The following is a 17,076-nucleotide window of genomic DNA, read 5'->3' on the forward strand; positions in this document are numbered from 1 at the left end:
AGATGGGGTTTCACCGTGTTAGCCAGGATGGTCTTGATCTCCTGACCTCAGGATCCACCCACCTCGGCCTCCCAGAGTGCTGGGATTACAGATGTGAGCCACCGTACCCGGCCACAGAAAATGATTTTTATTCTTTTTTTTTTTTTGAGACAGGATCTAACTATGTTGCCCAGTCTGGAGTGCAGTGGCACCATCATAGCTCACTGCAACCCCAAACTCCTGGGCTCAAGCAATCCTCCTGGGTAGCTGGGACTACAGGCGTGCACCACCATACCCCCCTAATTTAAAAAAATTTTTTTTAGAAACAAGGTCCAACTATGTTGCCCAGGCTGGTCTTGAACTCCTGGGCTTAAGGAATCCTCCTGAGTAGCTGGGACTAAAGGAACACACCACCACACCTGGCTAATTTTTTTTTTTTTTTTTTTTTTTTTTTTTTTGAGATACAGTCTCCCTCTGTCACCCAGGCTGGAGGGCAATGGCGCAATCTCGGCTCACTGCAACCTCCGCCTCCTGGGTTCAAGGGATTCTCCTGCCTCAGCCTCCTGAGTAGCTGGGATTACAGGCACATGCCACCATGCCTGGCTAATTTTTTGTATTTTTAGTAGAGACAGAGTTTTGCCATGTTGGCCAGGCTGGTCTTGAGCTCCTGACCTCAGATGATCCACCTGCCTCGGCCTCCCAAAGTGCTGGGATTACAGGTGCAAGCCACCACGCCAGGCCATCTGGCTAATTTTTAAAAATTTTTTTATAGAGACTGGGTTTTGCTACATTGCCGAGGGTGGTCTTGAACCCCTGGGCTCAAGCCATCCTCCTGCCTCAGCCCCGAGTGGCTAGGACTACAGTTGTGTACTGCTGCATCTGACTAATTATTTTATTTTTTTGTAGAGGTGAGGTCTTGCTACATTTTCCAGTCTGGTGGATTTACAAAAAGAAAAAAAGCACCAAAGTTGTCCAATGGAGATTGCTCTGCCTTGAGAGATGTAGTGAATATCTTGTCACTAGAAGTGCTGTCTGGATGGTCATATGACAGGAGATTCTAGAGAAGATTTGAGCTTGAGAAGTATTTTTGCTTATACAGCCTTTAAGGTCTGTCCTAATCTTAAATTCTGGAAGAGCTGGATCCTTTGGCCAAGTGTGTTCTAGCCAGGATGCACATTAGAATCACCTGGGGAAGTTTTAGGAACCCATACCAATGCTCACATCCCATCCCGGGTCAGTTACATTGGAATGTTTTGACCAGGGCTTGGGCATTGGTATTTTTTAAGAGCTCCTCAGTTGATTCTAAAGTACAATCAAGTCTGAAAACCTCCAATTTAGCTCAACCAAGCTGAACTGAATAAGATAGTGTGGGTTAGTGTTTTTTACACTAAATATAGTACTTGTTTTATGTAGGTCAATATAATGTAAATGCCATTATATATTATATTTATGCCTGATTCAAATTCTTATGTATTGTGACATATTAAAAATACAGGAATAAAACTGAATTTCTAACAAATCATAATATAAGGATGCTCAGCATGAAGGATTTTGTCCATAGCTATTTTCTTAAAATGTAGGCATGTACATGTGCACACACACACACACACAAAAATGCACACACATAGGGAGGAAAATTTCTTGTAGCAATTGGTAAACAAATGAATTAGTTGATTATTGGTCTGCTCAGAATAATAAATTGGGTATTATAAATTTGTAAAGTTATTGCATTCCTTAAAGCAACCAGTGTGCCTTTTATTTGGGTATTGATCTGGGTCCATCATTGTGTGCTAGTAGTAAAGCTGGAAGGAGTATGTAGAAATGAAAAGAAACACTTGGCATTGGGTATTGACTTTTTCTGGAGCCACTCAAAGAAAATAAACTAATATCACTACAAATGTTTCAAATATTTTTTTGATTTGCTATGTTTAGTTGTGTCTCTAGTAAGATGAGAGCTGTTTTCCTGAAGTAGTTTCCTACTTGTTAAATTTTTGACTTCCTTCTGTTTAACTTTCTCTTTAAAGCTATTGGTGTCAGCAACCAGAGGGAAACCACTGTAGTCTGGGACAAGATAACTGGAGAGCCTCTCTACAATGCTGTGGGTAAGCTGTCACGCATGGATGTCAAATGTAGGGCCTTTCTTCACATTGCAAATGTGGTCATATTAAAATATCTTGCTAAAAAAGCATGCAGTCGCCAGGCATGGTGGCTCACGCCTGTAATCCCAGCACTTCGGGAGACTGAGGTGGGTGGATCACGAGGTCAGGAGTTCAAGACCAGTCTGGTCAACATGGTGAAACCCCATCTCTACTAAAAATACAAAAACTAGCCAGGTGTGGTGGCACACACCTATAGTCCCAGCTACTCGGGAGGCTGAAGCAGGAGAATTGATTGAACCTGGGAGGCAGAGGTTGCAGTGAGCCAAGACCTTGCCATTGCACTCCAGCCTGGGCAAGAGAGTGAGACTCCATCTCAAAAAAAAAAAAAGAAAGAAAAAAAAACACATGCAGTCATGGTGCCTATAATCTTGATGGGATGGGCAGAAGAGTCTGCTAAGAAATTAACTGTTGTATATTTACCATTTTTGGATCATACATATTCACATAGTGAATTAACTCTCCCATGCTCTCTCCTCTTGCAGATTGTCTTACAAATGAGTGAATGTTTGCCAAATTGTTTTATAACCCCTGCTGTTTGCGACATCTAAAAGAGATCTTACCTCCTTACCCTCAAAAAATTAAAATTACGTATGTTCACAGTCATTTTTCTATAAAGTACTTGTGTGTACAAACGTCTTTCCATCTAGGAATTTGAATTATTCTTCTAAGGTTATAAAAATAGAATATTCGAATTTTAGCTGCTTCTTCTACAAATGTGGCTATTTGAGCAGGGATTTAAAAAACCCCAAATCTCAAATATACCACTTTTAGGTATCACAACTTATTAGGTATAAATGATCCTGAGTATATTTTAGCATCATTATTAGCATGACAGTTGTTGAACACTGAATGATACTACCACTTCCTAAAAGGAAAATTTTGTTCTAAATTATAATCACTAAAAGACTTCATTGTGTCAGAAAGCAAAGCACAATTTTTTATCAATAAAATACTAAGTTGTGGGATGGGGAATGGAATCAGAAATTATCAGAGAGGGGATAATTTTGGGGGAATAATCTTTATTAAAAGTTAAAGTATTTAATGTTATTGTATTATAAGAAAGTATTTAGTATGTTTTCTGTATTTATGATAAAAAATTAAATTCTCAAAAAATTTGAAAGAATTACAACTAAAGATCCTTTTAGTACATCTTTTTCTGTGGTGTTTTTTTTTTTTTTTTTCTTTCTTCTGTTTTTTTTTTTTGAGACAGTCTTGCTGTTGCCCAGGCTGGGGTGCAATGGCACAATCTCGGCTCACTGCAACCTCCATCTCCTGGGTTCAAGTGATTCTCCTGCCTCAGCCTCCCCAGTAGATGGGATCACAGGCACCCACCACCATGCCCAGCTTTTTTTTTTTTTTTTTTTTGTATTTTTAGTAGAGATGGGGTTTCACCACGTTGGCCAGGCTGGTCTTGAACTCCTGACCTCAAGTGATCCACCCATCTCAGCCTCCCAAAGTGCTGGGATTACAGGTGTGAGCCACCACACCCAGCCAGAAGTACATGTTTTAAATGTTTATTTTGTTCTCATTCTCATGAGTAATTCATTTTGAATATAAGACAGACTATTTAATGACTAGTATTTAGGAGAGTATCCTTTGATAGATCAATGTTAGCTAACTTCCTGAACTAGTTAAGGTTTTACTTTCTTTTGTTTTCTTAATGAAAGGAAGAGCCTACTCAGGCAAACCAGAAAGTTCCAGTTAAATTCTGAGCTTTTTTTTTTTTTTTCTTTTTTTGAGACAGAGTCTTCTCTTTCACTCAGGCAGGAGTGCAGTGGTGCAATCTCGGCTCGCTCTATCTCCCAGGTTCAAGTGATTTTCGTGCCTCGGCCTCCCAAGTAGCTGGGATTATAGGTGTGCACCATTATGCCCGGCTAATTTTTGTATTTTCAGTAGAGACAGGGTTTCACCATGTTGGCTGGACTGGTCTCAAACTCCCGACCTCAGGTGATCTGCCCACCTTGGCACGCCCGGCTAGTTCCAGTTATATTCTAAACATTGAATTGTAAAAATGGAACTTTGGACTTTGGATTGTTATTTTTCAAATAATGCAACTAGGTAAGCTGAAGTTATGCTTACAGTAAAGATTTAAGTAAATGTTTTACTAGAAAATCTTTCTGTGATGTGCTTATTTACTTATTTCCTTCTCTTCTGCCTGTGTCCCTCTGCACCCCTCCCCCATTCTACGTGCTTTGCAGTATTAATTCAAATGTTCATAGGATATGAGGAACTCTTTTCTTCTATCCTGAGCCACAAAGATGTTTTGAGAACCTCTTACATGTTTGATGTTATCCTGGGTACTATAAAGGATACAAATTATATTGGCTGTTTTTTTAAGCACTTTATAATCTAGTTTTGGAAAGAGAAAACTAGATTAGGGAACAATCCATAAAACAAAATTAGGGAATAGTTGATAAATCATGTGTTGATAGGTTGAAAAGGACTTAGAGCAAGTACATATCAGTATGGATTTTGAAATTTTAGCATACTTTTCACAGTGGAGGTTGAACTTCACTTGGGCCTTGAAGCGTATATTGGATTGCGTTAGGAAAAGAGAAAATTGAGGAATAATGTGAACAAGCTATGAAGGTGAAAATGTGTACACATATTTTGCCAGAGTAAAGAAATGGATGAGTTTCATGCATAGGTTGACTCATTTTTTTTTATTTTTAGTAGAACTAGCAGCGATAATAATACTCAGTAAATGCTAACTGCTATTACTTCGGGATTGTGCTAAGTATTTTACCCATATTATTTAATCTCACTGACCCTGTGAAACAGATTTTACTACCCCTATTTTATAAATTAATTGTGGAAAAGCTCTATAACTTGTCCAATGGCATGTAGCTATAAGTAGAGTAAAGCCACAGTTTAAACATGAACACTCTCCAACCTTAAAGCTTGTATTCTAATTTGGGTAGACAGGGGTTGGTGAGGATATAGAGGGGGCTGAAAGCCATGCAGTGTAGTGTAGACTTAAAACACGGGGCAGCTTGAGGCAAAACAGATGATAAAGGAGAGTTTAGCCATCCCATGATGGTGGAATGGGTTGTTTCAAACACACCAGTATGCTGAGAACAACCAGAAAAGCTGGATGAAAATGAAATAAAATTCTGAAGAACTGGAAGGCTACCAAGGCAGTGAGGACAGAAGGAAAGCCCAGAGACATAAGCCTAGCATTTGGCATTGCTTATCTCCTGGAGATATCGGTAGGTTCTGAAAGGAGTATCTGACAGGCTAAGCCACACTTTTGCAGGTCCATAAAGATAAGGAGGCAAAAGGTGAAGTCAAGGGCTGCCAAGGGTGGGGATGAGTGTTGGTAAAATCCCAGACTTTGGACTGGGACTGTGAAAGGTCAAATCCTGGAAGTGAGGTAAACTGAAAATAAACCAACCCTCACAGGAATTGAAGCCCAGATTCAAATGATCTTTAACACTAATTGGATTAAGATGATCTGAGATTGCTAATGCTAGTGGCCTAACTTCCTTTCAGAAATAAAAGTAAATCCTTTCTGGAGGAAGACAACATCATCTAGAGCCTCAAATAATCTCTAGAATTTTTCATATGCATTATCTAGTTTTCTATTCAAAAAAACCATGCATACAAAACAAAACGTGACTGAAAAGCAACAGAAACAAGTGACATTAGAAACAGACTCGAGAAATTCAGATATTAGAGTTTTTAGAGTTTAAAATAGCCATAATTAATATGTTCAAGGAATTAATTGACAAGATTGAGATTGATAGTCTTGGCAAAGAATTGGAAGTCCAGTTTAAATGGACATTCTAAAACTCTATTAAGAACTCAATTGATGGGGTTTTACCATCAGAGGAGACATAGCTGAAGATGAATTTGTGAGCTGGAAGATAAATCAGAACTGGGAGAGAGAGTAAAATATTTAGACTGAAGCACAGAGAAACAAAAGTTTAGAAAAGGCACAAAAGAATGTAAGAGAAATATGGGAAAAGGTGAAGAAGTTTAATATATTTGTAATTGGACTTCCAGAAGGAAAGGAATGAGAAAAAACGAGGCAGAAATAACATTTGACAGATAATGGGAGAAAGTTTTTCAAAACTGATGAAAGATAGCAAGCTGTAGATTCAATAAGCACTATAATCCCTAGGCAAGATAAATATACAGAAGACCATACTTACGCTGGGATATGAAGATATAAAGTTTTGAAGTAGCTGAGGAAAAAAGATATATAACGTTCAAAAGAGTGACCCTAAGACTTTCAGCTAAGTTATCAGTGGAAACAAAGGAAGTCAGAATGCAATGGAATGAATCCTTTAAAGTACTCAAAGAAAGTAACTTCCACATACAGTTCTATATCCAGTGAAAAAATTATTAAGAAATGAAAGTGAAATATACTAGGAGTTGGTGAGGATATAGAGGTCACCAAAAGCTATGCAGAGTAGTGTAGACTTGATACACTAGGCAGCTAACCCATTCTCTTAGTCCATTCAGGTTACTATAACAAAATACCCTAGATTGGATAATTTATAAACAACAAAAATTTTATTGTTTATACATTGGATAGGGCATAAGGAGGAGGGAGAAAATAAAGCAGGCCTGTGAGATTTTCAGCCTGAGAGAACAGAAAGAAATTAAATAATATTTAGGGGGTACCAACCTGAGAGAAAAAATGGCCTTGTTTTCGACAAGGTGAGTATTGAACTTGTAATAGAAGCTAATTCTGGGCAATGAGAAATTAGATGGTTCCAAATGTAGACTTGAAAATTGATAACATAGATGTGATAATCTCAATTTATTATGGATGAACTCACTATGGTAATTAATATAAAATTAATTCAATGAAAGAATAGGTGCCTTTCTGTGTTCTAGGTTTTGTGATAACCCTTGGCATATAGTGACAAACCAGGAAGACCTTGTACTTGACTTTCTGCTACAGAAACTAAGGATAGGAGTTTGGAAGCTAGAAGGAGAAAGGGAAATAGGAAAGGAGGAGAGCCACTAAGAAATGACAAGGATAGATTCTGCCTTCAGTTTTATTTCATCCAGGAAAACTCTAAAGTGTCATATCTCCATGTAGGTCTTCAGTTGAAAATATCAACATGATATTAAATCTTTAGCAGTTTTATTCTAAAGCAACACAAGGTAGGATGGATGGAAACAATGAGATTTTCGCGTATATTTGTCTTTGAACTTCTTTTGCTTTGTTTATATCACAGTCTGCAGGTTTTATACTTTTTTCTCTGTCTCGGTTCAGGCTGCTTTAACAAAAATATCATAGACTGGGTGGCTTATAGATTAGAAATTTATTTCTCACATTTCTGGAAGCTAGAAGTTCAAGATCAAGGTGCTTACCCATCTGGTGTCTAGTGAGGACCTTCTTCCTGGTTTGCAGATGACTGTCTTCTCATCCTCATATGGCAGACAGTGATAAAAAGAAAGTAAGCTCTCTCTTTTTATGAGGGTACTGATCTCATTAATGAGGGCTCCACCCTCATGGCCTAATTTATCTCTCAAAGGTCCCATCTCTAATACCATCATATTAGGGGTTAAGATTTTAACATACGAATTTGGAAGAGACACATACATTCAGTCCATAGCATTCTCTTTGTATGTTTTCTTCATTCGTTGTCTATTTCTCTTGTAAATCTCTGTAACTCTAGGCCTGTCCTTCTCCTCTTTATTTCTGTCTTACTAAATTATACAACAGATGATATATGCATATATATATATAGCTGTATATAAATATATATATTTTAAATACAGATAGGGTCTCGCTGTGTTGAGTAGGCTGGTCTTGAACTCCTGGCCTCAAGTGATCCTCCCATCTCGGCCTCCCAAAGTGCTGGGATTACAGGTGTGAGCCACCATACCCGGCCAGATGAGCAATATTTATTACAAACAAGCATATGAGAGGAGCACCTTACGTTTCCCTTTTTAAAAACTTCTATGTGGCCTCCTTTCTTTATGGCTCAGGGACACTTGATAAGCAATAATTCACTCACCCCCACTACGGTAACAGAAAAACCAAGATAGGAGAACTTCAGGATATCATTGGTGGCCACGGCATAGGCTTGATGAAGGTAAAGACTGAGAAGGGCTATTTGTTTTTGCTTGCAATAAAGATGTGTTTGTTTATTGACATCTTTTCTATCAGATATAATTATAAACAGAAAAAAATTTAAATGGGTCCATTGAGGAAGAGATGGCCTAATTTACAAGTTCTATGTATTTTTAGAATTTATCTGTTAATTATGTGATTAATAAGGTAAACATTAATGTGATATCTAAAATGGGAAAGTGTTACTTTGCATCACTGCTTTCCAGCCACTGTGCCATGATGCAGGCATTTACAATAATGACCTCATTGGTGGATCAGCAAGAGCTTTGTGGCCCTGGAACCGAAGCAGGCCTTGGGCTTCTCTTGCCTCTCTTCAGTTGCCCTAGTCTTCCTGGTACTTCTCTCTTTCCCTTTTAGCATTATCTTCAATATTCCCTTCCACGGGGTTTCCTCTACCCACCCATTTTTCTAAGCCTTTTCCTTCCAAAAGCAGCTTTTATTAATGGTCTACATAACTGGTTGTCTTCTAACTATTATTGAAAAAGTAAATAAGCCACAGACTAAACTGACCAAGAAGCACAAAACTACCCAAGTAGTTAAAATGTGAAGCGGGAGAAGGCTTGAATCAGTGATGTTTAGTATGTTTACACACACATTTTACTGATGCTACCAGGGAAATGTTCTGTCCGAACTAGAATGGCCTAGCTGTATTTCCCCCTAATTGGCCAAGTTTGCTCACTCACCACTGCAGTTGATTGGTATGTATGGTAAGTATAGAGCAATATGACCCTCACTCTGGTAGCTTTCTGTAGAGCACGATTCTTGATTTAATATAAAAATACCATTCATAGGCCAGGCGTGGTGGCTCACGGCTATAATCCCAACACTTTGGGAGGCCCAGGTGGGCGGATCACCTGAGGTCGGGAGTTTGAGACCAGCCTGACCAGCATGGAGAAACCCCGTCTCTACTAAAAATACAAAAATTAGCTGGGTGTGGTAGCGCGTGCCTGTAATCCCAGCTACTAGGGAGGCTGAGGCGGGAGAATCGCTTGAACCCAGGAGGCGGAGGTTGCAGTGAGCTGAGATCGCGCCATTGCACTCCAGCCTGGGCAACAAGAGCAAAACTCCATCTCAAAAAAAAAAAAAAAAAAATTCACAGTAGGGACTAATCCAGCAAGGCAAGAGTCCCTGGCTTAACACTTTTAGGATATTAAAGAAAACCACCCACAAAAAATATTTCGTTGTCCCTGAAACATTTTTCTATATTTAAATGGTAGTGCAAACTTTTTTTCTAAGATGTTGTATTTAAAGTTCCCAATGGCACACATAACTCTTTATGGAGAGTGTTGCAATTTTAAAGATTGGTTATCGTTTTTACATTTTTTTGACATACTGGTTAATACTGGGCCAATTATTAAACCTATGTGATCATAAGTTGAGATCTGAACCTTGAGCTCAATCCTTTTATCTTTTCTGGAACTGGCTTATATTTCAAAGAATCAGCAGAAAAGAAAACCATAGATGACAAACCACCTAAAACGCCTAAGCACACTTAACTTTAAACAATAAAGTATTTTTTTTTCTTTTTTTTTGAGACGGAGTCTCGCTCTGTCGCCCAGGCTAGAGTGCAGTGGCGCGATCTCGGCTCACCGCAAGCTCCGCCTCCCGGGTTCACGCCATTCTCCTGCCCCAGCCTCCCGAATAGCTGGGACTACAGGCGCCTGCCACCGCGCCCGGCTAATTTTTTTTGTATTTTTAGAAGAGACGGGGTTTCACCGTGTTAGCCAGGATGGTCTCGATCTCCTGACCTCGTGATCCGCCCGCCTCGGCCTCCCAAAGTGCTGGGATTGCAGGCTTGAACCACTGCGCCTGGCTAAAAGTATTTTTTTTCAATTGGTTCTTTGTGGGAGAAGGTTTTTCACTTTTGTAAAATCTAGAATTTTCAGCTTTATTAAGATCCACTTATTTTCCGTTAAAAAAATTCCATTATTACAGGATTCTTTGAAAACCTTACATCTCCCTCAATCCTGGGTAAAGAAATACTGCTGTATTTATTTTGCAGTGATTGAATTATTCAAATCTGGCCAAATAAAAAGAAACTGACTTAGTTTTCAACTTTGAGTTCTCCAATCTTTAATAATTATTTTTATCCCGTTAAGACTGTGACATCATCTTGGCTATACCTACCTAGAGGTTTAATTCTAGATTCAGGTTCTGGGTTCAGATCCTAGCTTTTCCACTTCCTACCATTCTTCTGTGCCTGTTACCTTGACAGTTTAACTGGGGAGATGAAAAGTGTAGACCTTATAGACTTGAGGTGTAGATCAGTGAGTTAATCCATGTAGGATACTTAAGCCAGGGCCTGACGGACTATAAGGCTTCAGTAATTGTTAGCTAGGGCCACTGTTCTGAATTGGCTGATAGCCTTTTTCATCCAGTAATGCCAGATGAAATGATTGGTTTATACATGATAGGTGTTCCTAGGGGAAATGCAGAGCCTACCTAGGATCACCCACACTCAAGTCAGTCATTGATATTTTGGCATTTTATACCCAAGAGCTGAAATTGGCTTCAGCCCCCGCCTTTTGGCATATATGTAAATCAATCTTTCCTTCCCAACTCTGTTTTACTTTTGGCCCCACCTGTTTCTGAGAATGTCATCAGGTGAGGGGCAGCCATCAATATAGTCTCTTCCACCTTGCAAATGACCACTTACCCAGCTTAATTAATAGCTTAGCTTTTGACAAATAGTAAAATGCCATAACTAAATCTGTTTTACTATCATGTCTCTTGTGGGAGAAACAACCCAATAACACTTTGTATAACTGTCAGCAGTCTGTGCTTAGGATGTGTTCCGTAACCTGGAGCCTCACCTTCACCTCACTTCCTATCACCCTAGCAGCTCATGACAGACCATCTCAGAGAAGATTTATTATTTGCCTGTTTCTAGTCAAATGGAAATCAGCTAGATGGTCTTAGTGGGTTTTTTTTTTTACTTTATTTTGTTTTTCCTTCTATTGTCATGACTAACGAAAAACTGGAAAGTTATGAGGTTTTATTATTCTAAATATTTAAAAAATAATTTATTCCTCTGTACTGTTTGTTACTATGTCACTAACTCTAGCCCATGGGGATTGAGGCAACTACATTTATCTTCACTCTTCAAACTTTTTTTTTCCAGAACAAACTAAATCTACCAGACGGATTGGATGTGACTTTATTTAATACAAATAAGTTCAGATCATCCAAGTTATTTTTATTAACTTACTTATTTGATGGGCTTGACCATTTAATTCTGCTTTACTTGGTGTAGATAAGGGGAGGGACATACCTTCTAGAAGTGGGCTGTCTAGTGTTCTGGACTCCCTAGAATCAATTTTCCTTCTATTTTTTTCCTAATTACTTTGGAAGTTAGCAATCCCCTGTTCCCTCTAGACACGTTGCTCCCTTCTGTGGAGGTGCCCTTTACTCCCAGCTATCTTACCAGGAAAGTGCTTTCTTGGGGACCTGCCTTCCCAAAGCAGCCCTTTCATGTCTTAGTGTAGATGGCCACAACACAGACTGTAGCATGCTCCTTGCCATTCCTTTCTAACATCCTCTAGGATTGTGCCCCCTCAGTACATCATCCATCATTTCAATTTAGTGGTTGAATGAGTAGTCAGTTACCACCTGAGCCACTTTTCTAATTAGGATGCATATATGTTGCCAGATAGAGAAGAGTCATCCTAAACAAGAAGCAGATATTTACCTGGTCTTCATCCAAATGGAAATATTATTGAATCAAAGATTCATACTGGACTTCCTTTGTTCCCTTTCTGCTCCCTGCCTCTTCCTTTTCTTTTTCTACACCAATGTGTAGAAAAAGTGTTCATTCTGATAAACTTGCCCAAGTGATCTACCATTTCCTGAATGGTCAACAAGAGACCTTGAACCTGGCCATCTCTAGCATGAATTGCCCTTATTTCTTCTAATGCTCCAGCTGCTCCAGTTTCTCCTGGCCCTTCAGTTCCAGTTGCCGTTGTTCCCTCTGGCTCTTCAGTTCCAGCTCCTGGTACTTCCTCAGGTATTGGTGCTCTGGCTATTGCTCACTTCCCAGCCTCCCAAGTCCTATATGTTGGGGGAAATTGACTTCTGCTGCCAGATCTGGATCTGTCATTCCTTTTGATTGTTCTCAGAGATTACCTACACAAGGGGCTTAGTCCTCCAGCTTGGGAGTCTTCTCTTTGGCTTTTGGTCTCTCTGCAAATCTAATTCTGCCATCTTAGCTTCTTTAATAAGTTTTCTAATTTTTTTGTTCTTAATTCAATTAATTTTGAGCATTTGTGAATTGCTTGGTAGTGTACCAACCACTGATATTTTTCTCTTTGGCAGTTTTACTAATGCATTCCATGTATTCTAACTGCCTTAATGTCTGTCTATAAAAACACAGTAATTATTATGACAGGTTTCTATGATCATGGAACAATGGAAGGAGAAAGACTTTAGAGACCATCTAGTCCAGCCTCCTTATTTTATATTTAGAGAATCCAGACCAAGAAGGGTAAAATGAGTTGCCTAAATCACATAGCTTATTGGTGGCAAAGCCAAACATTGAATTTTGGTCTTCCTGATTTCACATCCAGTGTTTTGATTCTTTGTGGTAAGGATTTAACTCTGTGTTTACCACTACTGTCAGTCACAGCTGCAAACTTTCAAGTGAGGAATAAAGTGCCTAAATGGTCCTTGCCAAGGAGCAATAGAATCACAGGGCCACTGGGACTTGGAGAACCATCTGATTATCGGGGGGGTTCTTTAGATTTTTTTAAACATATAATTGGAACACACCTAGTATTTTAAAGAATATGCTCTTGAAAAGATGAAAAGAGTTTCTCCCGGGAGGCGGAGGCTGCAGTGAGCCGCGATCGCATCACTGCACTCCAGACTGGGCGACAGAAAGAGACTCTGTCTCAAAAAAAAAAAAAAAAAAAAAAGGGCGAGAGAGAGAAAGAAAACAGGTCCTCATGTTTTAGTATTATACTGAATTACTTGAGACACTTTTAACAAAAGTACAGAGGCTCAGAGCTCAGGCCTTGCCTAGACCTGCAACCAGAATCATGCAAGGTAGGGCCTGAATTTTAAGGTTTTCCAGGTAGTCCTGGTATGCTTTATAGGAAAGAACCACTGCCGTGAAGTCTAGCAGTGTTTCTCAAAATGGGGCACCTATTTAAAAGTCAGATTTCTGGGCCTCATTCCCAGAACTACTGTCCTAGAATTTATGGGGATGGAGCCCATCTTTAAGCTCCCTTGTGAATGTTATGTCCATTAAAATATGAAAAAACACGGTCTAGAATATTTTAAGTCATTAACCAAAAAAGCCTGGGGCAGTGGCTTTCAAATGTATTTGTTCATGCCCCTTGGTAAGAATTACATTTTACATAATGATCCAGCAAATCCACATAACTAAAACAAAAGTTTCACAAATCAATATTTATCTTACCCAGTGCACTGAACTCTGATATTTTCCATTCTAATTCATCCTATTTCAATTTTTAAAGTAGGTAATCAAAACTCACTAAATTCATTTTTAAACTCATATCTCACTGTATTTTGAAACACTGAGTATTGAGATGTGCTTGTTAATTTTACCTATCATAGATTTAAAACTTTTCTAATTCTTCTACTTTTTCTAGTTATTTCTGTGAGCCAATAACATCTGCTAGGATTGCTTACCTGTAAGGAAGGTCCACATTTGTCACAGTCATACAGTACTGCCACTGTGTAAAAGTAGACTGCCCTTGTTCCCTGGGCATGGGAGATCTTGCCACCTCCATGATGATGTCACTAATGGCTTGTATCAATCACAGTGTAAATAATAGAAAATTCTATTTCAACTAAGTGAAGTTTAAAGCAGGGGGCAGTTCTTTTGCTCATGGAAGCAGCAGTGCAAGGGTAGCTAAGTTCAGGTGCTGTTTGATTCCAGACTCAGACAGTATCACCTGCATCCCCCTCAAGCCTGCCTTTTCTGGGATGGCTCCTGATGTGGCATATTCAACTCCCCCTTCATGAGGGCAGCAGGCCCAAGCCACACACTGCCAAGGTCAGCTGAGAAGAGGGACTCTTGCAGACTGAGCACAAATCTCTTTGACCACATGTCTCCTGATCCAGTCACTGGGGCCCAGACCCATTCCTGGAGCTGGGAGTAAGATCAAATCTCAGGTACACTACATGGCTGAGGATGAGGGTGGAACGATTTCCTAAAAAGAATTCGAAATACCTCTCCCCAACAGATGCAGGAGGAGTAGATACTGGGCAGCAAATGCAGATGTTATCTATTATAGGCCATCTATTTTCATGGTCTTTCTCTTTTCCCTCCTGTTTTCTTGGTTGTGGTGAGTCTTTTCTTGCTGCTTTTCCCACCTACAGAAACCCGTATCTTGTCCTGAAGTCCCCAGTTTAAGTCTTGTGGAAAGTAGCCACTGTCAAAATGAAGTGCAGGGCCCTCCAGGGAAATGACAGCATAAGTAATTAGAAAGAATTGATTAAAATTTACTACAGGAAATAACTGCTTTTTAATGAAGAGAATGGAGTAATATAGAAGAGTTAACCAAACTACACAATGATTGCTAGCATTCAAATATGTGGTAGTGGGCAAGCTTGTATAGTCTTCCCTGGAGTCCTTTAAATAGACTATGAAACTGAGTCTTTTCAGGAGGTATCTGAGCAGTCAGTGTCCTAAAAATATCAAATGACCACAAATAGATTAAAAGTTATTGAAGTTTAAGTACAAAACTTAAATCTGGCAAATAAAGCTTAGCTGATTCTATTGGCTGCCTTTCACAATTACTTTATGTACTATTTAGTGTTTCCTCTTCCTCAAGCCTACTAACATGAAGCAAAACAGAAATCCTTTCCACCAGGGGGTTAGAAAGTAGATAATAGCTACTTAGTAAAGATAATGTTGATCCATTAAAATGGAGATTTTTTTTTTTATACTCCAGCAGAGAGAAAGAATGGTGCCTTTAAAAGGATTCTAATGATTCCGGGTCTAGCATACTTGGAAAGATTTCAATGTAAATAAGCATTTCATACATAACAGACGGAATCTTTTGTTTCCTGAATAACAGAATCAAGTTATCTACTTTGTCTTAGTCACAAATTGCTCCCTAGTTTGTTAAGATGCACACTTTATATATGGTATGATGATCCTGGGTTTTGCATTTTGTGCTACCAACTAGCCTGCCTAGCTTTTAGATATTCTCTGGCCTCATGTGTACTTAGAAAATCTATATTCCAAATATTTTTTGTAGTTTTGTTCTATAAAAATAATACAAAATAAGCACTCTAAGGTTTGTATTATTCTCCTAACTTGGTCTGTAATTTTGCATAAAAGCTTTAAATCCTCTCATAAATTTATTTTTATCTAACAATATGCCCATTCATTTCTAATTTTCTAATTTCTATCTCTTAAAAGCTATAGCATTTTAATTCCTTATAGAAACTAATCAGTCTTTTATCCTTGATAGTGATTTCAGTAAGTTCTTATTTTTTAAATGAAGTTTTTCATGTATATTATTTTATTTTGGTCTATAGTGTGGCTTGATCTAAGAACCCAGTCTACCGTTGAGAGTCTTAGTAAAAGAATTCCAGGAAATAATAACTTTGTCAAGGTAAGAATTTCTTCAGAAGTATACTATAAGAATGTTTCTTTTTTTAAAAAAAGTTTGCAGATTTCACTAGAAAGAAGCATCTTATGGTACAATAGTTATTTGATACAATTTATAGAATCTTTTTCCCGGATAATTGAGGCCAACTCAAGTCTTTACCTTCCCGTCTTTCTTGCTCTGTGGTGGATTGGAACAATAATAACACAAAATTGACAGGCTGGAAGAGATTATAATGCGTCCCAGTGGCTTAAGTCACACTTCCCAAGGGGTGCTTTTTTTTTTTTTTTTTTTCTGAGACGGAGTTTTACGCTTGTTGCCCAGGCTGGAGTGCAATGGTGTGATCTCGGCTCACTGCAGCCTCTGCCTCCTGGGTTCAAGCAATTCTCCTGCCTCAGCCTCCCGAGTAGCTGGGACTACAGGCACGTGCCACCATGCCCGGCTAATTTTTTGTATTTTTAGTAGAGATGGGGTTTCACTGTGTTAGCCAGGATGGTCTCGATCTCCTGACCTCATGATCCGCCCACTTCGGCCTCCCAAAGTGCTGGTGGGAGGGGTGCTTTCTATAATTGAACTATGTTTTCCAAATCTATCCCTATTTTTTCTACTGCCCATCAAAGAATGTTCTGGCTGCTTTTGAGTTTTTAAGCATCTGGATTCAGGGAGAGAGAAAGTAAAAGACACTCTAGCCCTTTATTGAACCCCTCTTCCACTTTGTTCATATGAAGAAGGCTAATAAAACTGCCTAATTTTCAGTCCTTATGTAGATCCCTCTTCACATAAAGGAAGGGAGAGTGAATTTTTAAAATAGGTGAGGAATTTTTTTTAGCAAGGTCAAGGCCAAGTTCTTCTAGCGTCTAAAAGGAAGTTCCCTTTTTCTGTTTTTGTTTTTTGTGTTTTGTTGTTGTTTATCCCGTTTTTATTTGTCAGTGGGATGCTTGTATCATTTTCTTCTAAAACTATTGTTGAAATCCCATTAATTGCAGTAATCTGACCATTCCGTCCTCCCACAATAACTTCAGACTTGTCCTGAATAAATCATTTTCTATTCCGTTCCCTTCATCACCCTGCCCAATCCTCATCCTCACCTCCAGCTGCACTCTGCTTCGAGGGATGCATGCTTTTCTCTCCGATGTCATTTTAGGCAACTTTTACACTTTCTACCCCCATCATGAAAATAAGATATTATGTACTACCTCGCTGTTGACTTTGTGAGATCTTCCCAGGTCATCTTTTGGGATGACCCTTGTTCCTTCAAATTAAA

At 38.9% G+C, this 17,076-nt stretch overlaps 1 protein-coding gene across 8 annotated transcripts in view; it reads left to right on the forward strand.

The window, feature by feature from the left end:
- The window catches only part of GK (glycerol kinase), a 77,067-nt gene that overhangs the window by 21,917 nt on the left and 38,074 nt on the right, over positions 1 to 17,076 (forward strand). For 5 of the 8 annotated variants that reach the window (XM_034949427.1, XM_057301058.1, XM_034949429.2 and 2 more), the window contains exons 4-5: positions 2,004 to 2,081; positions 15,742 to 15,818. In XM_034949427.1, the coding sequence (XP_034805318.1) occupies positions 2,004 to 2,081; positions 15,742 to 15,818 (155 nt within the window). Of the gene's footprint in view, positions 1 to 2,003; positions 2,082 to 12,151; positions 12,236 to 15,741; positions 15,819 to 17,076 lie in introns of all 8 variants that reach the window. The other 3 variants (XM_034949424.1, XM_034949428.1, XM_057301057.1) reach the window with 1 other exon arrangement.

Source organism: Pan paniscus, chromosome X (genome assembly GCF_029289425.2).
Source record: "Pan paniscus chromosome X, NHGRI_mPanPan1-v2.0_pri, whole genome shotgun sequence".
Lineage (NCBI taxonomy): Eukaryota > Metazoa > Chordata > Mammalia > Primates > Hominidae > Pan > Pan paniscus.